Consider the following 26,802-nt stretch of genomic DNA (forward strand, 5'->3'; position numbering starts at 1 on the left):
GATCAGGAGCATGAATATTGTCCACTGGTTCCCATGATCTATCCTCTTCACCATAGCCTTTCCAAAGAACCAAATATTGAAGCTTGTTGCAGAATATCCTGGAGTCAAGAATTTTTTCCACCTCGTATTCATCTTCACCATCCACGAGAACTGGTGGTGGGGCAGGCAGGGCTCGACCAGGGAAAGTATTTTCATGAGAAGGTTTAAGCAGTGCAACGTGAAACACCGGATGTATTTTCATGGAATCTGGAAGTTGCAGACGGAAGGTGACAGCATTGATCTGAGCGATGATCTCAAAAGGTCCCATGAACTTTTGACCCAATTTATGAGAAGGAATCCTAAGCTTAAGATTCTTTGTTGACAGCCAAACCTTGTCACCAACATGATAAACTGGGGCCTCCTTTCTAGGCCTATCAGCAGCTCTTTTGTAACATTCCTGAGCCTCAGAAAGAGTCTTCTTCAACAGTTCTTGGGAATCTCGTAAGGCGGTTAGCCGGTCAGTGACTGCAGGAATGGAAGTAGTAATTGGGAGACTCACTAGAAAGGTTGGATGGTAACCATAATTAGCGAAAAATGGGCTCAGAGAAGTGGAGCAGTGTTGGGCATTGTTATAGGCAAATTCCGCCGTGGGTAGAAAATCCAGCCAGTCATCCTGCAGGTAACTAATATAGCACCGCAAATATTGTTCTAACGTCTGGTTGGTTCGCTCAGTCTGTCCATTACTTTGTGGATGAAAAGCTGACGACAGATTTACATTAATACCTAGAATAGAACAAAAATATTTCCAAAAATGAGATGTAAACTGCACTCCCCTGTCAGAAATTACTTCATCAGGCACTCCATGCAAGCGAAATATTTCCCGAATAACTAGGTCAGCAGTCTGTTTAGCTGAAGGGAGACCACGAGCTGGTATGAAATGACTCATCTTAGTTAACCGGTCCACAACAACAAGAATGGTAGTGTGTTCCTTAGAGGGAGGTAGTTCCACAATAAAGTCCATGGATATAGATCCCCAGGGACGATGAGGAATAGGAAGAGGCTGAAGCATGCCAACAGGGGATGAGCGAGGAGTCTTATGTCTGGCACATACATCACAAGAGGACACATACTTCTTAACATCCTCATAATATTTAGGCCACCAAAAGGATCGGGTAAGTAGTTCTTGTGTCTTTCGGATTCCTGGATGACCTGCTGGTTTTGAGTCATGGTAGAGACGTAAAACGTCCAGTCGCACTGATTCTGGAACAAACAGACGTTGTTGAAAAATCCAAAACCCATTAAGCATGGTCATATGAAGATCACGAGGAGGATCACGAAAAACTGGATCATCAGCATAGCCCTTTTTAATGTGAGACATTAGATCAGAAGGAAAGGTAACTCCTAAAAATCTACTCTCAGGCAAGATGGTGGCTTTGGTTACTGTAGTATGGAGGGGGTCAGCTATCCTAGACAAGGCATCTGCCTTGCCATTTCTGGAACCAGGGCGGTATGAAATCAAAAGACTAAACCTTGAGAAAAATAGGGACCAGCGTGCTTGTCTGGCTGACAGTCGCTTAGCTGGTTGAATACATTCCAGATTTTTGTGATCTGTGAGGACAGTAATTGGATGGGTGGCTCCCTCCAAGAGATGTCTCCATTCGGCAAAGGCAGCTTTTATAGCCAAAAGTTCGTTATTCCCTATGTCACAATTTCTTTCTGCTGGTAACATCTGGCGGGAATAGAAGGCACATGGATGTAACAACATCTTAGGTCCAGTCCTGAGACAGTATAGCCCCAACAGCTGAATCAGAAGCATCTACCTCTACAGTAAATGGCAATTCTGGCTGAGGATGTACCAGGATAGGGGCAGATGTAAACAGAGTCTTTAATCTGGAAAATGCAGTGTCAGCCTTATTGGACCACTGAAAAGGAGTCCCTTTACGTGTAAGTTCAGTGATCGGTGTAATAACAGCAGAGAAATTCTTAATGAAACGCCTGTAAAAATTGGCAAACCCCACAAATCTCTGAATATCTTTTTCATTCTTGGGGATGGGCCAGTCCAGCACAGCTTTAATTTTACTTGCGTCTATACTTAAACCTTTAGGAGTTATTACATATCCCAGGAATTGAATTTCTGTTTGTTCAAACTCACATTTTTCCAGTTTAATGTATAGGTGGTGGGTACGAAGGCGCTCAAGAACAATGCAGACCTGTTTTCTGTGATTTTCAAGATTATCAGAAAATATCAGGATATCATCCAAATATGCCACAACAAACTGATCCAGGAGATCCCGTAGTACATCATTGATTAGATGCTGAAAAGTTGCAGGGGCATTACAAAGCCCAAATGGCATTACTAGATATTCGTAATGTCCGTACCTGGTTCTGAAAGCTGTTTTCCATTCATCATTTGGTCTTATGCGAACCAGATTATATGCCCCCCGTAGATCAAGCTTCGTAAATATTTTAGCTGAACGAAGTCTCTCCAGAAGTTCAGGAATGAGAGGCAAGGAATAGCGTTTTTTAACAGTGATTTTATTAATGTCCCTGTAATCGACACATGGCCGTAGACTGCCATCTTTCTTTTCTACAAAGAATATAGGAGCTCCTGCTGGAGAAGTAGATGGTTGAATAAAGCCTTTGGCAAGATTTTCTTGTATGTATTCACGAAGTGCTTTCAATTCAGGCTCAGAAAGGGAGTATATACGGCCAAATGGGATAGCAGCTCCAGGTAGCAGCTCTATGGGGCAATCATAAGGCCTGTGAGGTGGAAGCTGATCAGCATTCTTCTTATCACAGACATCTGCAAAATCCCGATATTGTAGAGGAAGCTTAGTTAAGTTTGTATCAACCATTTCATTAATTGTTGTGGCAACAGGTGTTGCCTTAGAGGGTTGACAATTCATTAAGCAGTGTTCTGAAGGAAAGGACAAAGTTCTAGTCTTCCAATCAATCTGTGGGTTATGCAGAGCAAGCCAGGGTATACCCAAAATCACTGGAAACTGTGTTGAGGAAATTAGGTGGAAAGATATAGACTCATGGTGATTCACTTCCAGAATCAATTTTAAGGGCACAGTCTCATGTGTAACCGGGCCTGACGTAAGTGGAGAACCGTCTACTGTTTCCATTAACACAGGTGAAGATTTAGGGATAGACTGAATTTTATTTCCTGCTGCAAATTTGATATCCATAAAGTTTCCGCCTGCTCCAGAATCTATCATAGCTGTAGTTGAAATTTTATTATTACCATATTGCAAAGTGATAGGCACCACCAAATGAGGATGTTGAGTCATCATACCCTCTTCACCCTGAGCCAGAGAAAACAAGGGTTGTGTGACAGAATCCAGTTGGTCTGAAATCTGGGATTGGTGTTGAATCTGTGCACCCTCAGCAGTCATAGCTATTGTTCTTTTAGACTTGCTAGGGCAATTGATGGCATAATGCCCTGCACTACCACAATACAGGCATAAATTGTGAGTGCGTCGCCATTGTTTTTCTTCATTGGATAATGACCCTCTTATTAGATCTACCTGCATAGCCTCAGGTTCAGAGTCTGTAGGTGTTTGTGGGGTCGGAGTAGAAATTCTTGAATAGAAAGTAGGAGTAGCACTTGGTTTAAAAGAGCCCTGTCTTTCCAATCTTCTTTCTGAAAGTCTCCGATCAATACGGATAGCCAACCGTACAAATGCATCAAACTCAACAGGAAGATCAACACGAGCTAGCTCATCTTTTATAGCTTCTGAGAGACCCCTTCTGAAGTGGAACCTCTGGGCTGATTGGTTCCAAGTAGTATCAGCAACCCACTGTCTGAATTCAGCAGCATATTCAGCCACAGAGTGCCTCCCTTGATGTAAATGAAGGAGAGTGGCTTCTGCTGTAGCACAGCGATTGGGGTCATCAAAAACTAGGCACATGGCCTTAAGAAAGTCTTTTAAATTTCTCAAGACTGGACTGTCCTGTTCCAGAAAAGGGGAGCCCCAAGCCAGGGCTTCATCTTTGAATAGGGAGAAAATAAATCCCACCTTCTCTCTTTCAGATGGAAAACGGTTAGGTAACATCATATAATGCAAACGGCATTGATTTAGGAAACCCCTAAATTTTTTGCGGTCTCCTCCAAATTTTTCTGGTAGAGGCAAGCGGGCATCTTGTGCAGGTGTAACAGTAGTAGCAGCAGCAGCCGCAACATCATGTACCCTGTAGCAGGTATGCTCACTATGCATTGATCGAACTTCATTTTGCAGTTCAGCTACCTGATCTTGCAGCACTTGAATGGTCTGTGCCTGGGTCTGCATAGTTCTTGCATTAAAAGCAACCTGCTGGGCCAATGCAGAATCTGATCCGACAGTCTCCATGAATGGGCCAGATTATTCTGTAATGATATTGATGTTACAAAGTTTTGGAGTCCAGTAGCCAGATCAGCAATGTTTTCTGCCAGAGGTAGCCACTCGTTACCCAGGTGGTTGAGCCCCTGAGCCTTGAGTGGCCTTCTGGTCTTAAGCAGAGATGGGAGACTGGAACAGAGAGATGATAATCATAGTGAGGCAAGCCGAGGTCAGTGGGAAAGAGAAGCAGCAAAGTCAAAACGGTCCAAAATCAGCAACAGGTAGGAGAAACAGGAACAAGCTTGATTAGAGAGTACAGGAACCACAATAATCTGGCAAAGGTACAGAGACAGGAAGTGGCTTTTATAGGCCAAGAACCAGACACATGACCAGACACAGCTGAAGAGACTTGTCACTGATACCAATGCTTATAGAGTCAAGGTTACCAGATCTCAGGTACATTTGCAAAAGGCAGGGTGGTGTGGTGGTAAGGAAGAGGTTTAGCAGCATGTAAACCAGGGTTCGAAACCCAGCAGAGTCAGTTCCTCACACCTATAGTGTACCTTAAAGGTCAAACTACCCAAACTGGAAAAATTCTCAGTTATGCTTTCCATTCACTCTGGACATAAATATGAGTTCTCATTTTAGTAAATAACCCTGTAAGTCTTACCTAGTCTTACAGTTTGTAGATTCTCCTCTCATGAGTAGAGGTGGCACATTTAATAGCACAACCATCTTTTTGACAATGATTGATACTAATATGCCCACATGAGGATTGAGTAACTTTCTTTTAATGGCTTATGACTAAGAGACTGCAAAATGATAAGTACACTCTTGAGAGGCATACACATATTTTTAATAAACCTGTATGCAAAAAAAGGAAATACAGCACATTTTTAAGTTGCATCCTTTAAAAAACAAAAGTTTGATTTTTATCACAGGTTTGTGCTTTACTGCAAAAATTAAACAGATGGTTCATTTCCATTTATTCTGAGTATTTAATTTTTAAGCAAGACAGCTGTGCACAAGTTTTCATGAACATAGTATGTTTTGCCTGCGATTCTCTAGACTTATGGCTTCCTTTATGACTTAATCACTTCGTAACATTAATCAGTATGGATTTGCCGAACAAACAAATAAAATGTAGACTCATTCAATTAAAAGAAGAACAAATTATCTCCTAGCAAGTGATGTGTTAAGGGTATAGAAGTGGGCTACTAAATTATATTGAGCAGTGGCCTCAGGCTAGTCTTCAAGGCTAAAAACAGTCCAAATGTTATCATATTACTAATGGAACAGAACTGGTAATGTCAGATACTCTGAACGTCTGTGGGGATCTTGAGATGCTCTGATGCAAGTAAAGGGCAATAAATGCATAGACAACTAGTTTTATTTATTTAATGGACTCACTAATCTAAATGTAATTTTGATTCACAACCGTTATTTACCAGGTTCTACTTATATAACAGATGCACTTTAAGAAAACACTAAACCAGAGGTAGGCAACCTGACACTCCAGATGCTGTAGACTACATTTTCAATAATGCTTTTACAGCTAGAATCTTGAAAAAGCATCCCGGGAGGTGTAGTCCAAAACATCTGGAGTGCTGAAGGTTGCCCACCCCTGCACTAAACATATCAAATCTGGAAGAAAAAAAAATCCATGCTATTTGTTAACTTTGTAGTCCAGAATAACTACAATTGATTTTACACATAAAGAACAGTCCATCACCATTCCAAATAAATATAGGATATAAAAAAAAATGTATGAATAGAGGCAATGATGTTTTAGTACTGGTATTATGGTGTAATACGGATAATAGAGGGTACGTCCGTGCATTGACGTGCTATGTAGGGAAAGTCTACCCACAAAAAGAAAATACTGGAGAAAGCCAGCACCAAAGTTATCAGTGAGAGCTACTTTGTATTGGACCTAAAATGTGCTTGATATATCTACGTAAATTAGCTGTTTTTGTTCTTTCAGGACATTTTACAAAGCAAAATAAGTATTTCACTGCTCCAAAACAGTTAGACAGTCAATCATATGCTCACTATAGTTCTGTAATTTTTATAGAAATGTGAATTGATATAAATAAAGATGCAAAAATTGACAAGACAAAACAGACATTTGCTGTTGTTGAGCTGAAAATTAGTATACATTAATTTCTTTATTAATGTTTTTTTTTGTTTTTGTTTTTTAAGGAAAATATGAATTATATAAGTCTCTTCCGGGAATTAGATTAGCCATGCAACATATAGAATGTCAAGGAAATTAATGTCTCCATGGCATACATTAATTACAGTTACATCTTTACTGTGTGTGTCCCAAAGCCAGGAAGAAAAATTAGATAGTCACTTACAAGAACTGGCATTGAATGAGCAAATAAACTCAGATCAGATGTGCTATTAGTTACAGTTCAGGAGTGCATAAAAAGACTGCATGTTTTAGAAATAGGAAATATTGATATTAAATTATACAGTATAAAGTTATGAAAGCAGAAACACTATTTAAATTATACTCAATGTTTTTAATTAGAAATACCTAAAAGGGCTAATTATATATCAAATTGATATCCTCACACAAGGCAATCACTGGGGGATATATATATATCAACTGGTTATTGACAATTATATCCCAGTCCACCTATAATATATGAGAGTAACACGGACCAAGAGTCATGCCAGATCGGATGTCACCTGGATTAACAAGATCCGCGTCCGATTCTAGGGAACCAGGGCAATCTGACAAGTGAAGGAACGAATCATTCCTGGACATGAAATGAGTACCTAGACCTGCTTGACTGCTACTACAACAGCAGACCCAATGAGAGGGGCTACATAAAATGTATGTTGGAAATATAGATGAATAGGAAACCTTCATCTACACTAACACCAAAACAGCTAGTTACACAATGTTTGACCATTGTCAAGAGAAAATATTGTCAGAACTGGAATTAGATAGACTACACAAACATGAGCCACCAGGAAGAAGAAATTCCCATACTGACACCAATTTTTACGGAGGATTGCCAACCTGAATCTCTGCCCCAAGATATATAGAGTATAAGAAAGATGATCAGCTGAAACGCTAGCAGTCCTTGACCACCAGACAAGATTACCAAAGATCACTGGTAAACTGCCACCAGACAATATGCTAGCAGCAGTTAATGAGGCACTGTCCACAATCCGAACCAACATTATCACAGAGATCAACAAGCTCAAATATTAGTGTCCCTCCAAAGACTTGACTATAATATCAGGCTGAAGGAGAAACAATTCGTATCATAGAGTCTACGAATAGAAGCCAAGATAAAGGCAACATGTAAGGAAGCTGTATTAACTTCACAGAGGTGGAAGATCAAAGATAGATCCTGACTACTGAGGAAATAGAAGAAGTGTATGCTCATACCAGAGGGACTGGAAACAGCTAAACAAAGGTTGGCAACACTGGCAACCACACTGAGCAGATACTCCAGAGAAGCAGAGGCTACGAGAACAAATGCACTGTTTACCAAAAAACCATCCAAGGTTTTGGTTAACCTGCACTGTCATGAATGAGTCACAGAAGGGAACAACACCATCTAACTCCCTCCCACCAAATGGAAGGTCCTGTCAGGCACCATAGAATGCAAAATGATCACACTTGAGTATTACTCGGAAAGGGATTGGAAACAACACCAGAGGATCAAAACACCAAATGCTGGTAGATCAAGCAGTCACACGGGATTCAAAGACCAGACAGACCCATCTGTGCACAGTTTGGATTGACTGCAAGAAAGTCTATTACACAATGCCACACACATGGATATTGGAATGCCTGGCTCTATAAAAAGTCACAAGACACCAAGAGGCTTCATTAAGAACTCGATGGACAAATGGAAAAAAACTCTAGAAGCCAATTTCAGGACAATAAACACAAGTGAACATCAAATGTGGCATATACCAAGGTGATGTGCTATCCCTGTAAACAGTAAATACTGTTCTGCATAGGCCTCAACCCCATTAGCCAGATCATCATAAAGAGTGGATACAGATAGAAGTTCAAGAGTGGAGCTACCATCAGCCACCTACTTTACATGGATGACATCAAGCTGTATGCCAAGAGTGATTAACAAGGATGTACAGCAGGACATCAGAATGTTGTTCGGACTAGAGAAGTGTCGGCAGATGATAGCAAAAAGATGGAAGATGATAAGGGTAGAAGGAGTTCAAGTACCAGAATGTTAAATATGAAATGTAGAGAACAGCTACAAGTACCTGGAGGTACCACAAAAACATGGCAACAATGAGGAAGGGGCAAGGAGTATAGCAACATCCAAGTACCTCCGGAGAGTCAGACAGGTCCTGAAGTCCTAGCTCAATGGCAAGAGTGAGATCTGAGTCATCAACCCATATACCCTACCAGTCATCAGGTACCCAGTTCGAATAATAACATGGCCAAGAGAAGAGCTTGTCACCATGGATGTCAAGACCTGAAAACTACTCACTATGAATGAGAATTCCACCCAAAATCCAACACCCAGAGACTGTACACCAGCCAGAAGGAAGGAGGTCGGGAAGAAAGACCACTTGTAATATTTTTATAGTGTTACTGCAGAAAAAAATTATCACACTAACTACAATAACTAAAAATAAACTTAGTTATAAATTCACAAAAAAATTAAATATAACAGGATAACAATAATATACAGAAATATGCTCAGATTAAATGGTTTGTAAAAACATTCACCCATGTATAAATAAAGAACAAAAATATAGACAATTTCACTCTGAAGAGCATTTATATTTTTATTGAATATTTTATTTATTAGAGAAAGGTACAAGACGGAATTATTTAATAAACTTTGTATAAGTGAATTCAGTGAAATTAGCTATGTATTCAGGTAACATGTATTTGAATTAGAATATGAAATTCACACTGAGTATACTGCAAATCACAGTTTAGTGAATAACCAGGTGTATATTTTTTTATATTACCCTGATTTATTTTTCTTCCATCACCCACATTTTCAATTACTATTATGACCACTAATTAAAAGGCTTAGGGGGAAATTGTTAGAAGATGGTATTTTTTCTGAGCAATATTAAATTGTATTTATTATTTTTTCTTATACACAGACAAAAAAAAAGAGCCTTTTCAAATAGCATTCTGTTAAAATGACAACTTATGTAAAGCATTCATTAATTCTGTTCTATTTTTTTTTCAGTCTACCAACCTCCTAAATTCCTTCAGCATACCTCCTTTGCTTAATCATTTTTCATTCTTTTATCTTTTTTGTTTTTTTTTCTGTACTTTATTATCTATTTCCTAGTGTCAAAAATAGCTTTTAGGTTTTTTTTCACTGATTGTTTTCTCTGCTCCAGAATATTGTAGATTTTTCAATACGAATAGTTTAAAACCATACATATGCAACATGTAAAAATTAACAGGAAGAACATGCAGGTAAAAGATTATCTAAAGAGGATTCTTATTTTCATGGAATATAAAGATGTCAACACGGTAGCAAGAGCATCCCTTAGCAGCATCGATCATAATGATTACAATTAAAAATTGACATGACCAGCGCTGTCAGAGGGTCATTAATCCTACAAAGCTGCCGATGGCTATAAAAAGAATAATATATTATTAACCAGTTAAAGAGGTCAGTAAAATAAGTCCACCGTGTGATGAAAAATAAATATATGTAGTAGAAAAACCCTCGAGTACAACTTGTGAATACATTAGGTCTTCGATTGGACCACTGTAGCTTGTCCCTCTCGTGTTCATGACACTAGCTGTTAGGCTGCTATATATAAAACTGGTAATTTCCCCTTATTATTTTCAATATTTTAATTTGTTTCTCCTATTTAAAATTGCGGTAGTTTATTTTTAAACATCCCTCTCCAAGTGTCACTGCTTAGTTTTACTTTGTATATGTTCCTAAATGAGAAGCGTTTGGTATTTATCTGTATTCAAAAAATTCCAAAAAATATAATGTATGGCAAGTGGTCCCCAACACATTCTTCAAGCCACTTCCACTATTCCAAGATATGGGAATTTTCCAATTCTGTTCCTTTTACTGACCAAACATGGACCTTTGATCTACACATTCACTATGTTATATAGCAAATACATGCTTAATAAAAAAGCGGTTCAGGACTATTATTCAAAACACATTTTATATGTTGTGAAGTTTACAAAAACTGGTGTGTAAACTTTTCAAGGTTTAATATGTCATTTATTAAATATCACATACTGCAATGTTCAGATCTAATACTAAAAATGGGAAAATATGGTGGGAATTTCTGTTTTGCAGTATGTACTCAATGTCAATCACACACTGTATTCATCTGTTACTTACATAAAGGCAGCTTGACAGGCCAATACGTTTGTAGATTTTTAGAATGATTAACCCCTTAAGGATCAATTACACTTCATGCCATCATCACAATATGGTCTCTAAAGACCTTATGCCAGTATAGAAATGCTTTAGTTAGCATTTGCTGCTTTACACAGCCTTGAGATCACTGAATGGCCTTTAAAGGCTGGTTTACTACAATGTAATTATCCCATCATTTCTTCTTAAAGGTGCAGTCCAAACACCATAACCACTACAGCCTACTGTAGCGGCTATTGTGCCAGGAGTGCCCAGATTCACTCCCAGAATAAGAAGTCAAACCACTTAAGAATGGGTTGGAAATTTACCTAGGTTCCGCCATACTCCTATCACAACCTCCCTTTCTGCCAGATTCTCTTACAAGGAGCTTCCAGCTAGCTCCACTGAGCTATGTCCAGCAATGCAGGGTCATGCTCCTGGAGAGTGTCATGGCTGTCTCAGCTCAGTAGCAGGAGTTTCCGGCAGCAGTAGAGGCAGTGGCATGGTATTTACTCTGAAATGGTGCTACGGCTGTAGTAATTCTAGCGCTTGGAGTATTTCTTTAAGAGGTTGTACGTATTATTTAAACAGATAGTACGCGCCCATTTGACCCAGATGTAATATCTACAGAGTGGTACCTGCTGTCAATTCAATAAAATAGCCGCCAAAGACTGTAACTCCCACTAATCTCAGACTGTACGGACACATATATGTCCCAGTGCTGCCCTGACACTAATTAGCAGCTACATTACTTTAAACACACTACAATACACATTGAACTTTACATTGCCCTAACTTACTATACTGTGACTAAACATTAATCCCGACACTACACATTAACCAATACACAAGACTAACCATTAACCTCTAGAGTATCCTAAAACCAACCATTACCACAACTCTATCATTTACACTAACCCTAACCTAAAAATAATACATAGTGTAAAAGGGAACTGTGAAGCATGTATTATGGGAAAATAATGCCATCTAGGGGTTCTGAAGACATTTATAATCTATGAGACTGACATTTGAGTGTTTTTTTATGAAGTCTGACAAACCGCCTATGGCTTTATTTTGCCATGATACACAGAGAGAGTTATAAATGAGAATGTATTGTTAGAGGTGTAGTGTTTTACCATGATGAATGATTCCATTTTCAAGCAGCGCTTGACCAAGATTAACTCCTTCCTCAGGCTTATGAATTTCTCCAATTTCCAGTAACCAGTCTACGAATTCACTATAAAATAAATAAAAAATAAATACAAAATGATTTATGAAAGGTTGTTTTTTTTCCACAATGTTTTTGGTAACCTGGTGCACTTATTATTTTTTATTAAAAAGAAAAACAAAAGGAAAGTTTCTGGATATCATGATGTGAAGGAAAGAATGTAAAAGTTAAAAAAACACAACTGTATTTAAATATGGTATAGTTTACTATTTAGGGATACCAAATCAACTGCACTGTTTTATATATATATATATTTATCGGTTAGATCTGTCAATCCCTTAATAGAAATATTAGATTGGTGTAACTATTAGTCATTACATAGTAGTCTAAAATAATTTGCACATAATAAAACAGTTACGTCTTTGAATGCAATGTAGCTGTGTTGTCATTTCAATGAAAATGCAGATATTCTCAAATACCCATCTCACTGTTATTTGTCAGGAATGTTCAATTATTTTAGAGTATCTACATTCCTGAAAATACCAGAACAATACAAAACAATAAAAATATTTATTGCGGACATAATGCTACATTCAGTAAATTTAGTCACTAGTATGTCAATGGAAATTACTCAGATAGAGGGGTTGCAATATGTTTTCATTTAAATAATAATAAACAGTAATCAACAACTTATAATCAACATTTTAATGGATCAACTTTTTACTACTTCATTTTAATTGTATCTACTTACTTGAAATGTTTCCTTCTTCCAAGCTTCTATTGTTAACATGGACAATCAGATAAGAATTGTTCAAACCTATCTGATTACCCGAGACAATTTTACATTAAATGCTAGCAGAATGAGTACATCGTTGATTGAAACATTCATAGTGCCAGGATGCTTCAAGGAACACACTATAACTTTGCCTTATCTTTCCTAAAAGGCTTCCTTTTGGCATGAACATCCAAATAAAGATTGCTGGTCCTAATTGAGTTTTCTGCAAATGATGAGCACATTGAGGTAACTTAAGGTGATAGAAAATGGAAACAAGACAGACAGGCAAACAAAGGATATATGGGGGAAATATAAATGATACATTTCTCTGGTTTCCCCAGAAGCAAGACGCCAAGGAACACAATCAGAGTTTTACCTTCCAAAGAAACATTTTGGAAATGTAGTCAGTTTCTTTTTTCTGTCCTTAATTAGGTTTCCTTGCTTGCACATCATTTTATACAGCTTTTCTCCCTGTTCCGATATCATCATCCAGGTGTCTTGCTCCATACCCAGTGTCAAACCTGCAAATTCAACAAATATTGTCAGGTCACACTTTCTTGGTACCTTGGGTAAAAACTACTTCCATTGATGTCAAATGGAAAATGTAAAAACACAAAGTTCACATTACATAATTTCCAATATAAGCAAGTTTTACTCAAACATACTATAATTAAATGTAACGTAATGTAAACCATGTAGGTCATAAAGTTTGAGGGTAAGGGGACGATCATGAATGAGGCTTACAGTTTACCAGTTAACTCATATAAATTAGATAATGACTGCCGCCCCCCGCCCACAATAAGATTCATAGGATGCCTTTGCAAGTTCATCTTTGATACCTGACCATGTGTCTTACCATGAATTTAATATGCTTTCCCACCATTTTTCTATTTTATTTTTCTAGGTTACTGAATTGTTTTTATTTGTCATGGTTATTTTTTCTGTTATACATGTTTGTCTTAAGTGCTGTACATTATTATTATTATTATTATTATTATTATAATTGCCATTTATATAGCGCCAACAGATTCCGTAGCGCTTTACAATATTTTGAGAGAGGGGGATGTAACAATAAATAGGACAATTACAAGAAAACTTACAGGAACAATAGGTTGAAGAGGACCCTGCTCACATGAGCTTACAGTCTATACTACATAAATAGTACTTGTCATGGTATATAATACTAAATTGTCAACATTGCATAAAATGGAAGTGCATTAAATTTCATGAAAGCAGAATTTATAGATGTATTGATATATTTTATAATTAAAAAATAAATATATAATATAATAGCTTTATCTATGAATATACAGTCTGTCCCCACAACTCAATGCTGACAATTCAGTGCCAGGGAGAATGGCTGCTTCTCCAATTCTGTTACAGCAACTACAGTGCGTGCCCTGTAGTAACTGTGATATTCCTCTACAGGAATGGAGTGGAAGATGCCACCTCATTCTGACGCCAATGTTCTAGAAATAAGGTCAATGTGTCAGCATCATGGGAGAGTGGTGAACTCCTTGAAATCTTGTTCCCAATCTGAGCCAATAGTGCTGTAAAGGGGCTGGAGAAAGGGGGAGTGCTGAATAGGTGTGTTACATTAGGGCAGGGGTCCTCAAACTGCGGCCCTCCAGATGTTGCTGAACTACATCTCCCATGATTCTTTGAATTAGATAGATAGCCAGAGAATCATGGGAGCTGTAGTTCAGCAGCATTTGGGGGGCCGTTGTTTGAGGACCCCTGCATAAGGGTAAAACCTACTGACGATTGTGGCACTTTTGGCATCACTGGAAAGAGATGAGCATTAATTAACATCTCCTTAAGTAATTTAACATGTCATTTATTACTATGTCTAATCTTATATTCATTGAATTAAGAAATGTTAATAGGTTCATTTAAGTACTGAACTGCCTCTAAAGTGTTTAATAAAAAAAAAAAACTATCATTACAGCATTTTTTCACTGTCATGCTTTGACCCGTTGCCCATATGCAAGGTAAAATCCACTGTAAACTACGTTCTACATAAGAACAGCGTTTTCCACTGAATTATTTGTTTCATATTTTTTCTAGATAACTCAGAATTCCAGTAGTATAGACAAGCATAAACTGCTTGTAAACTAAAATATAAAAATGTAAATAAAATAATACATTTGCCAAACCTACTAAAACATTTCCATATACTAAATTGTTTTCCTACTCAAGTCAGACATGTATAGATGTGGATAGTAGGCTGGGGTGCCCGCTGAACTGTAAGCTATAGGCCCAGCCATAGCACCTTGGTCGTATCCCACGGTGTCACCTTGGTTTGGGTCTATTTGTTTCACTTGCCCATTATTTTCTCTGGTTGCATTCGGTTGTTTTCGTGCCTACTTGTGCACGAACACTCACTCATATACTCGCTACGGGGAGCTTTTGGGACTTTCAGCCAACACGAATGGATGCCCTGTTCACATGAACTATTGTGGTCTCGGAGCAGTCCTTCATTTTACATACAAACTGCTCCATAATAATGACAGGTGGTAATACAAGAACGCTCTATGGCCGTATAGTGCGTTTGTGTGGTTACTCCCAAACGCACATAGAAAAGTTTTAATAACACTTTGCAGAAGATATATTCATGCGAATTACATTACATGGTGGCTTTTGCTAACACGAATGGCTGTCCCGTTTAGCTCCCAAAGCATGAACCATTCGCTAAACTACATGTACTAGGGTTCATGGAGCATTCATTCCTTTGACCTGGCGAATGCTCCATCATTGGTATAGACTGGTGATACACGAACGCTCTATGGCCGTATAGAGCGTTTGTGCGGTTACTCCCAAATAAAACATAGACCGCTATTATTTAACTTGTTCTTAGAAGAATTTGCACGAACGCAAGTGAATCTCTGTTCTCCAGTTTGTTCCAGGGCTTAATTGGATAGGAGGCCCCATAGTGGTTTAGTTATGTATTACTTTCTTCTACTATTGGATTGAATTATTGTACTTTGGTCCTGTATCTCACTTTTACTCACTTTTTTGCCTTAAATCTAGGCAGTGTCATCAATGTTTCATGTTTATATATTTTATCACTTATTTCCTTAGGCTCGTGTTATGGACTTAGGTACAAATTAGGTTCTTCTGCCATTAGGCAGGTTACTGCTTTTGTCTAATTTAGATGGGTCCCTTTCTGTTTAAATGTTTTACACATTCAGCATCACAGTATGTCTCTCACAAATGCTTACTGTTTAATTCACTAGTTATTTGGTGACATACTCAGACCCGCTATTTATCTTGAGTCAGTTTTCTAATGTCACTGTGGGTCCTAGTATATAATATGCTTTCTAATTCACGGGCCATTACTCATACGCAAATGTACATACTTCCTTAGGTAGAATGGTTACTGGCCCCAAGAGATTTAGGAATCCATTAGAGTTAAAACAAATTTCGCGCCTTTATGCCTGTTGGTTAGTGGTACCGCGAGGCCAACACCCATCCCAACATGGGATAATACACCCACTGATCCAATGCATAGTTATTCACCATGCATGGTTTCATAGAGTGGACCTCACCTGTCACTCCCATACTATCTTATGCGTTAATAGTCACAGAGAGGCCAATACCCCGCCACAACATTCGGTGGCCAAGAAATCCCTTCGGGCCAATGCATAGATAGAGTCTCTCTAATGAAACTTGGCAACTAGCAGGGCCTCACCTGTAACCCTCATTAGTTAATTATAGGAATCATACTAATGGTTACTTTGTATTGTAGTATGTCTCAAGTTCCTGGAGTTACTGAGGAACTGTCTCTACCTAGCAACCCTGATAGGTCTGGTACTCTATCTCGCAGAGTGTACACAGCTACTCCAGCATCCCTTAGATTGTAGACTACTCCACGAATAACTGCTGAACTCGACAAACAGAACATCCCGCACACGGCTATGGCCAGGAAAGCAGAATGGCATAGAATTATGGATGCCAATACTGACTACTTTGAGGCGGGTGAAAGGTCCAAGGGGTCTACATTATCTGACCTCCATGCCATGATGTCATCATTATAGTCCTCCATCGGACAAATTAATGATAAATTGGAAAGATTGGAGTTTGGCGCCACTGCCATGTCACCTGCTAGGCCTCCCACCAATTGTTCTGTTGGGAACTCCTCCCGCACTACCGGGTAATTCCTTGGTTTCTCTGAGTACTTTAACTGTTATCAACCCTTTGCATATGGTCAAGGATGTAAATCTTGTCTCGCTCCTCAGTACCTCCTGGTTCATACTTGTCTACACATTCATACTTGTATTTAACTTCATTCATTATGGCAATATTGCCCAGAAACCCAATATATATATATATATATATATATATATATATATATATATATATATATATATATATATTTATTTATTAAAAAGTCCACAAAATGTTTTAAAACATTAATTTGTTTAAAAGATGTGTCCACAGAGTTATAAGAGGTTAAGAACAATAGAACCTAAAATACATTAAGCGAACATCCCTCCATGCTGCTTGTCAACTCCACCTCCTATTGCTTATGCAGGCAGAAAAATAATACAAAAATAAGAAAAAAAAGGGCAGCGCTTGGTGGAATGCAGTTTGTGAACTAAGTACTACACAAGTGGTTTATTGAAGGAAGGCGTTTTTCTATTTTTGCTTAAAAGACATTTTAAATTATTTTGATTGAATCTCTATGATACTCAACATTTGTGAGCTCATACAAAAGGGGGCAAAGTGTGCAGAAAAGAGGGCAGGTTTGGGACCCAAAGATTAACAGGGATACTAAGGAGGTATGTAATCTACCCAATACCAGATTGTATAATGCTAATTCAATGCCTGTCACACGGCATTCATAAACAAGTACAGATTTTGTATGATGTAGAGTAACATTACAGAGTAATAACAAAAACACCCAACTGACATGTTATAGGAAATTCTGCTTGTAATGTCTGTCATACAATTTAAAGGGACACTATAGTCACCTAAACAACTTTAGCTTAATGAAGCAGTTTTGGTGTATAGAACATGCCCCTGCAGCCTCACTGCTCAATCATCTGCCATTTAGGAGTTAAATCCCTTTGTTTATGAACCCTAGTCACACCTCCCTGCATGTGACTTGCACAGCCTTCCATAAACACTTCCTGTAAAGAGAGCCCTATTTAGTCTTTCTTTATTGCAAGTTCTGTTTAATTATGATTTTCTTATCCCCTGCTATGTTAATAGCTTGCTAGACCCTGCAAGAGCCTCATGTATGTGATTAAAGTTCAATTTAGAGATTGAGATACAATTATTTAAGGCAAATTACATCTGTTTGAAAGTGAAACCAGTTTTTTTTTTCATGCAGGCTCTGTCAATCATAGCCAGGGGAGGTGTGGCTAGGGCTGCATAAACAGAAACAAAGTGATTTAACTCCTAAATGACAGTGAATTGAGCAGTGAAATTGCAGGGGAATGATCTATACACTAAAACTGCTTTATTTAGCTAGAGTAATTTAGGTGACTATCGTGTTCCTTTAAGCTTCCGGTAGTTTGAATTATGAAGATAAAATCCTTACCCATTGATGTGCTAGGAAAAGAATTAACAATCATACACATAAACAAAAATCCAGCAAACATCTGCTATTTTATAAAATGTTATATTGAGCTGATTGCATTTTCTCTACTCATTTTGAAATATCTTTGCCAAAAGAAATGTATGGTTACAACAGACCGCCAGTAAAAGCAGTATTGCAAAAATCATTCAATTTCACGTTCATCCTTATTTACAGAGGCTATTTACTATACTTAAAATTGTAGTGAACCAAATTTGTATTATGTAGGGACGAAAAGCTGATTTGTAGCAATTCTGCAACTACTGATTCAGCCGCAGCTTGCCTATATTTTGTAATCTAGTTTTCGGTTCTTTAAAATGTGTTATTAAGTGAATAAACCCCTGTAAATTTATGCAAATTCAAAACTGAAATCTTCAATGTTGGAACCTGCTGAATAAAAACAATGATACACCTTGTACATGTAGTTATTAATGGATGAAGAAGTTAGAAGCTGCAGGTTAAATTCCAATTATATTTTTGTCACTATAAAACATTTGGAAAATAAAACTGCAGACAGGTAAACAAATTGATCACAAGCACACCGTGATCACAATTATAGAGATACAGAACAATTGTTGGCATCAGACAGGGATACAACTGTGTCCAGTCCATTAGGATGTGTTACATAAACAATGTGCTTGAAATATTAGATTGAGGTGGTGAACATTCATCTGAAATGTGTTTTGGAAGAAAAAAAAAAGGTGCTAGAATGACTTTCCCAAGCAAATATGCACATTGTTAAGAGAAGGAAAAAAAATCATAGAAGGAAACGTTTCCTTAGTTCAATTAAAAATAGCACATTACACCTTAGCCTTAATGTCTCTATGCCAGTCAGGCTATTCTAGCATGTCATTAATGTTTTTGCCTGTATAATGTTCCGAATTGTGTGTCCTTTCGTGCAACGGTTCTGCCTGTTTTGCCTCTCTTTAGTTAGCAAGCTCACGTTAGGCACACTACGACAACGCCAACTTAAAATCTACCTTAATTTTATGAATAGCATCCAGCGGCTATTAAGCTACAGAAATAGTTATAATTTAACATGTTCATAGATTCACTTATTTTAAACACTGTTATCGCTAGTCTTCTCGATATGTTTAACATGTGCGTACCGCCATCTCATTATCTGACATACCGTGTTTCTGCTTGTTTATTACTCTTAAAAAAAAAAAAAAAATGTGCATTCTTTCTTAATTGCCACAGAAATATGTCTTTTGAAATGCCTGTAACTATTATCGTGGCATATTAACCCTGTCTGTCAAGCTTTTGCACAACAAAAATAAAGAATTTAAAAAAATAAATAAAAAGTAGCACATTAATATTATCAGGGAATGGCATTTGATAACACTCCAAGCACTATAAACGCTACAGACCTCTTCTGAACCAAAAGCCAGACGCTCGTAGCAGGAGCTTCCGTAAGCTCTACTGGACAAAATCCTTCCATGCAGGGTTAGCATACAGATTGACAGCATCAACTAATAACTCTCAGCTAACGAGCTAAGGCCTGCACTGCCGGAGTTAGCTCAGACAGAGAACTTCTGGCTCTCTGAAAGGTGAGGAGCGGCAATCAACAAACTCAAGGTAAGAAGTTAAACCGCTCAAAAACGTTTTGACTATTTACATATTATTATTATTTTATTATTTATATGGCTCCAGCACAATTCCGTAGCGCTGTTACTCCTGGCACCATAACCACTGTAGCACGCAGTTGTGATTATGCTGGTGTGTGTGTCCTTTTAAACAAAGTTCTACAAATAAGATTGATGCAATGACTAATTGAATTATCTCTACACAATCACAAAGCATGGTTCTCACAGTTGTGTTAAGACCATTAGCAATGTTTGGAATTATCACCACAATTGCAAATCTAACTTTTAAACAGAGTGGTGTCTCAAAAAGAAGAGACTGAGGTTAGGAGTCTGGGAGGGTGCAGGATACGCCTGGTTGCCAGTCACAGCAAGGATTTGTTAGTGGAACTCAGAAGGCGTCCAGCGGCATGCTATGTCTGCATTATAAAATATCCCCAGCACAGTTTGGCTGGGCGAGTTTCTATTTGTGTCTCTAACTGTTTATCGTAAATATGACTTTGTCTGTCTGAGGTTTACCAGCTTTGTGCATGCCTAATGGATTAATATAGGGCACGTAAAGTATATCAGATTTGTAGGCAATGTTTACAGCTGTTATGGTATTTATACAAGTGGTTTGCTTAGCTATGAGTCACCTTGCATCCTGTGCACAATGAAATGCATTCCCCTAAAATAGCAGCTAGATAGAAATTACTGGAACACAGTACAAGCACGTCAAATAAAGCTCATCTGGTTTGATGTCACTTCTAGAAAAATGTACACAACGGTGGCCAAAAGGTAGGTCTTAAAGGAACACTTCAGACACGTAAAACATTCCGGTGATCTAAAGTGCTTTGTGTGTCAAATTTGTGACATTTTATAAAAGTGCTGATTTCAAGAGAAAGCTGCATTTTTATAATTGGGGGCAAAAACTCCTCCGAGAATTTCTTCTGCTTCTATTAGCTCCATAGAAATGACAGAAGCATGTGCTCTTGGCTATTCCACAGTGCAGACTGAAAGAGGGAGGGCTTGTACTAAGGCTGCAGACAGCAGGTTTGCAGCTTTTGCAAGCAGTTTTTTTCACATACACCCAAAGAAAATAGAAAATATAACTTAATAGTTATAAAAATAAATCAGTGGAGTGTTCCCTTAAAGTGGAACTGTCACTTCTCTGAAAACGACAGCTTCTTGTTCCCTCTCTACTACTGAAGTGCTTATAGTGGTGGGTAGCGCAGTGGTGGAAAGTAAAACACACCTATAGTTCGGTAGCATACACAGAAGGACACGAGGGCGTGGTTCCCAGTAGGGATAACATCTGAATGACATGCAACATATCGAGTTACAAGTGGCCAAACACAATGGGAAAGTCTGAGGCTTTCTGAGCATAGAATAGAATATGACCAGGCTACCTACAAGGCCCGCAAATGAAGACCAATTACGATACTATAGAACAAATTAAGACACACAAAACAAATGAAGACCATCTGAGATAACGAAGAACAAAAGGAGATCCACTCAGATATGTTTAACAAATACAGACCCACTGAAATATTATATTGTACTTTGTCAATGTCTTGTGTAGGTATAGAACATGTAGAAGCAGATTGGTGAGGGGGAGATAGGACTGCAAAACTGAGACAAAAAGGGGGGTTATTGGATACATTTCTTAAAAACCACCCCTTCAGAGGAATTAAATGTAGATTTTAATATGGTGTGGGTTTTTTATGTATAGGTTTTTTTTCCCTCTATCCCTTTGTTTCCCCTCCTCTTCCCTCTTTTTTTGGTACCACCTCCCCCATCTCTTTTTAAAATTTTCTGGTATGCTTAGGTCTTTTGTAATAGTTTACTAAGTACCTTTTTAATATTACATAAGATTTTTATTTTTTTTTATTTTATTTAATTATTGTTACTTTCAAATAATAATCTAAGAAACTTCTAGTATGGACTTAACATGTGGCTCTATTTAATCTTGGCAAAGGGAGGAGAGTCTTGTGACATTGTATACAGAGATTGGCCAGACGTCACGTTGAAGGGGGCAGGTAAAGTTACGATGGACTGAAATAAAAACATGGCTTTTTACAGTTGGAAGAAAGATAGAGAGGTCCACACTCTATGACTCTGAATGCTTCCCATAAAGATACATTGATTTAATTCATTTCTATAAGGAGATGCTAACTAGCACAGCACGGTGTCTTGTTCACTTAGCCTCCCGATGATTCTATGTACAGAAAAGCATAGAAATGGAGAAAAAGAAAGTCACCTTTTCATGCACTGGGATGGGGGCCTGGCACCCAAACATTGAACAGGTCACTATAATATTAGGAACACATGTTAGTATTCCTAACGCTAATGTTTTAATTTAAGGATTTGGAGGAGTCCTGGGAAATATTTTTTCAGGAAGAGTATAAACTATTCATGTATTTTTCCTTTTTTTTCACTGTTAGTGAGTTTGTTATTCTTCACCTTTTTTTTCACATTGTGAATATATCTTTTGGCTACGTTTACTATTTTTCTGTCCATGGCTTCCAAGACCTTTGCTTGTTTCTGTTTATCATAGTTTGTTACCTAGATAAAGCTATCTGTTATCATCATTTCCGAAGGTATCTGTGTTTCATTAAAGGAACGTTCCACACATTATAACCACTATAAGGGTTATGGTGCCAGGACTGCCCTGGCAACCCTTTTTTAAATAGTTAAACAATTTTAGAGCAAAGGCAGAGAGCAGTGCCTGACAAATCCAAGGTAAGAAGCATGTACGGATTTTGGCAGAACATTTCGGGGTCATGTCCACCAACCTGATCTAGTTCCCTCGTTTCCCACATCCAGAGAACTTTCCTTGAGCAGCACAGCAAGAGTGCACATTTAGATACATGAGCACTAGGACCCCGCAGAGAGCACTTCAACAGTGCTTTCTGCAAGCTCGTGGAGACTAGGGGCTTGCCAGACAGGTCCTTTTAGTCCTACATTGGGTGGTGCTATTTTGCTTCAATGGAAATGTCAACCCATCCTGATCTGCATACCTCCCAATGTTAAGAGGTATGAAGAAGTCAAACCTTTTGAAAATGGTTTGACTACTTACAGTGAGTGAAGGACACTTATGGCATCATAATCCTTACAGTATACAGTGGGCTTTAGTGATTATTGTACTTGGAGTGTTCCTTTCAGTGCAATCAACCTACGGTTTAATAATATATATATCTATATTTTTTTTATAGCTCTTTTTTATTTCTGAATGCATCGATTTAACAAAGCCAGACCTGTAATATAGTACATAATCTTCTTTTTTGTTCTCATTATAAAGGTAATAAAAAGTGTTAAAGTATTAAATGGTATAAAAGTAATATGTGCATTTTCTTGTTAACACAAAATATTACAATTCTTACTTGGAAACTATCCAATCTCTTACTGGAAATACATAGTTATGCATTATAGTTATATTATGTTAAATGTAAATGCAATTTTATCAACAAATAAGTAAGTTCAATGAGTTGTACAATACCGGTTAAAAGAATACTTCCGAGTAAATGCACTCCTGTTTTTTTAATCTAATTTTTATTGAGACATTGTTGCATATAGTCAGTGGTGTATCCTGGTTTTGTGCTGCCCTAGCCTCCTTACCTTTGGGAATGCTGGGGGGAAGGGTTCTCCCTTTCCCGGGGGTCCAGTGGGGCTGCTGGACGGGCGGGCGGCACTGGCGAGGGAGCACTAATTGGTGAGCTCTCAGCTCAGCTCCCTCGCGCACTGCAGAGTGATGCCGGGAGCTGGAATATGATGTCATATTCCGGCTCCCGGCATCACTCTGTTGTGCTCGAGGGAGCTGAGCAGAGAGCTCAGGGGAAAGTGCTCCCTCTCCAGCGCCACCCGCCCAACCGGATTTTAGTTAGCCGCCAGGCTAACAAGACATTTGCCCTGGGCATTTGGGGTCAGCTTTTTTTGCCGCCCCCTGGAAAGTGCCGCCCAAGACAAATGCCTTGTTTGCCTCGCGGCTAATACGTCCCTGCATATAGTACATAAAACTAAAAGGAGTTAGAGCAAATTTACAGATATAAATAACACAGTAGTTCTATATACTCCGGAGTATATGGTCTCATTTTTTGTTATTTGTAAAGTAAACAGGCTAGACGAACATGTCGAAACTAGGGTTAAACAGCACTGTATGGCACACGTAATATACTGATCAAGAAAATAAACTTACATACTTAAACAAGATACTACCATAGCAAGATACTAGTGAGTTATTCTAATGGTAGGCTAAGTTAGTGGAGAATATGATCAATGCAAGTGAGAAATGAGAACATGCGTATTCACAAGAGGAGAATGAAAAACCACTGAGACCTCCTTTTACAATGAAAATAGGAGAACCGGCAGGGTATTGGTAGCCAAGGGTTAGCGCATAAACATGAAGTGGCTGTGGATGTTGGCTATATTCCGTAGATTTCGAGCTGCAGTGTTACTAGGAGTGGCCAAGGAGTAGAAATCAAGTTAAAGACTAAATAAAACTAGTGTAACAGGCTCAGGGAAGTACGTTGGTGGTCGGCTGCTGTGCATGTTAAATAGGGTAGCTGGCTAAGTGTGAGTATTATATGAGCGTGACGCTAGGACACAGAGAACATAGAAACACAGAAACATAGAATGTGACGGCAGATAAGAACCATTTGGCCCATCTAGTCTGCCCAATTTTTTTAAATACTTTCATTAGTCCCTGGCCTTATCTTATAGTTAGGATAGCCTTATGCCTATCCCACGCATGCTTAAACTCCTTTACTGTGTTAACCTCTACCACTTTAGCTGGAAGGCTATTTCATGCATCCACTACCCTCTCAGTAAAGTAATACTTCCTGGTATTATTTTTAAACCTGTGTCCCTCTAATTTAAGACTATGTCCACCTGTTGTGGTGGTTTTTCTTCTTTTAAATATAGTCTCCTCCTTTACTGTGTTGACTCCCTTTATGTATTTAAATGTTTATATCATATCATGTCTCGTCTTTCCTCCAAGCTATACATGTTAAGATCATTTAACCTTTCCTGGTAAGTTTTATCCTGCAATCCATGAACCAGTTTAGTAGCCCTTCTCTGAACTCTCTCTAAGGTATCAATATCCTTCTGAAGATACGGTCTCCAGTACTGCGTACAATACTCCAAGTGAGGTCTCACCAGTGTTCTGTACAATGGCATGAGCACTTCCCTCTTTCTACTGCTAAGACTTCTCCCTATACAACCAAGCATTCTGCTAGCATTTCCTGCTGCTCTATTACATTGTCTGCCTACCTTTAAGTCATCAGAAATAATCACCCCTATATCCCTTTCCTCAGATGTTGAGGTTAGGACTCTATCAAATACCTGTGTATGAGCCTGAGAGTGTGTCTGACAGAGTATACGTGTGTGTGTGTGTGTGTGTGTGTGAGTGTATGTCTCTGTGAGCATGTTTGTTTTTTGTCTGGGACCCTATGTGTATGGGGTAGCTGCTTGAAGTGTGTTGTATGTATGGGGGTCTGCCTGTAGACTTTGTGCATTGTGTTTATGGCAAAGCTATGTTTCTTGACTGTGTGTGTATGATGAATGTCTTCAGCTGGTGACTGTGACAAGGTGAGTAAAGGGGTACCAGTGGCAGGGAGAGCGTGACAGAGCAAAGGGGGTAAATGGACAGGGGAGGTTGAGAGAGAGAATGAGGGACAGGGAGTATGACATGGTTTGATAAGGGAGTGTGACAGCACGAGTGGAGGTAAGTGTGTCAGGACAATTGTGGCATGGTAGGAGGGACGAGTCTGACAGGATTAAGGGGGGTTAATGAGACAGGGTGAGTTTGGCAGAGTGAGGGCAGGTGAGTTTGGAGGGGGTGAGATTAACAGGATTAGGAGTGGTTAATGTGAGTGTGGATGCATAAAGAGGCTGACAGTGTGGGGGGTGATGACAGTGCTTCTGGGGAGGTTGTGTGTGTGTGAGGGGGGTTGATAGTGAGGAATTTTCTCTGTCAGGAATATCCCCTTGCCATGGTCTTTTGTATCAATTTGCAACTCTCTATATTTCTCCTTGTCCTCAAACCAGCTGGCGAGGAGCCCCAATGAGCGAGACAAGACAATGCAAGGTTCAGAGTGACTTCTAACATTTAATGGACTGTGTAACAGGCTATATTTAAGAGGAAACAGGGGTGGTCTTACAAGCATTTATCAAATCCTAACAAAATCCTCTATCTTATCTTAACCTATAGCAAGCTTGCAGGTGTATCTTCATGTTCGGGCCTTGCTCAAAGCTAATTTTCACTACGCAGCTAAAATTAATATGCATACGCACTAAGAATTAAAGATATTTACAAAGCAGTTCTAAATTACACATTACTAAGCAGTTATGATCAAAGGGAGAAAAGCAGGAAATAAGGCCAACAACAAAAACATACAGGATATAGCACCTGTTACTTGTTACATGATGTTCTACAGATCTTGTCTAGGGGTATATTCACTAAGCATTGGATACAGATAAAGTATATTATTTCAAATAGCTGACATGCTCCAAGTTAGCCAATTTTAAACAGACTGGCCATCTGGTCATCTGTAGCTTAAGCCTTGGGTAAATATGGGCAAAGTGTATTATTCCCAACAGGGGTGATACTGTGTGTGTGTGAGAGGGTGATGGTGTGTGTGTGTGTGTGTGTGTGAGAGGGTGATGGTGTGTATGTTTGAGAGGGTGATGGTGTGTGTGTGAGAGGGTGATGGTGTGTGTGTGTGTGTGTGTGAGAGAGGGTGATGGTGTGTGTGTGTGTGTGTGTGTAAGAGGGTGATGGTGTGTGTGTGTGAGTAAGATGGTGATGGTGTGTGTGTGTGAGAGGGTGATGGTGTGTGTGTGTGTGTGTGTGTGAGAGGGTGATGGTGTGTGTGTGTGTGAGAGGGTGATGGTGTGAGGGAGGGTGATGGTGTGAGGGAGGGAGGGTGATGGTGTGATGGAGGGAGGGTGATGGTGGGGGGGGGTGATCATGAGGGAGAGATGTTGGTGAGGACAGGGGGGTGATGTGAGAGGGGGGGTGATGGTGTGAAGGAGGGGGGGTCTGATGGAGAGAGGGGGGAG

At 38.8% G+C, this 26,802-nt stretch overlaps 1 protein-coding gene across 1 annotated transcript in view; it reads right to left on the reverse strand.

Moving 5' to 3' along the window:
• The window catches only part of PREX2 (phosphatidylinositol-3,4,5-trisphosphate dependent Rac exchange factor 2), a 331,151-nt gene that overhangs the window by 213,960 nt on the left and 90,389 nt on the right, over positions 1 to 26,802 (reverse strand). The window contains exons 10-11 of the mRNA XM_063451343.1: positions 12,977 to 13,121; positions 11,794 to 11,894 (exon numbers count right to left, since the gene is read on the reverse strand). Of these exons, the coding sequence (XP_063307413.1) occupies positions 11,794 to 11,894; positions 12,977 to 13,121 (246 nt within the window). The remainder of the gene's footprint in view (positions 1 to 11,793; positions 11,895 to 12,976; positions 13,122 to 26,802) is intronic.

This window comes from Pelobates fuscus, chromosome 4 (assembly GCF_036172605.1).
Source record: "Pelobates fuscus isolate aPelFus1 chromosome 4, aPelFus1.pri, whole genome shotgun sequence".
Taxonomy (NCBI): domain Eukaryota; kingdom Metazoa; phylum Chordata; class Amphibia; order Anura; family Pelobatidae; genus Pelobates; species Pelobates fuscus.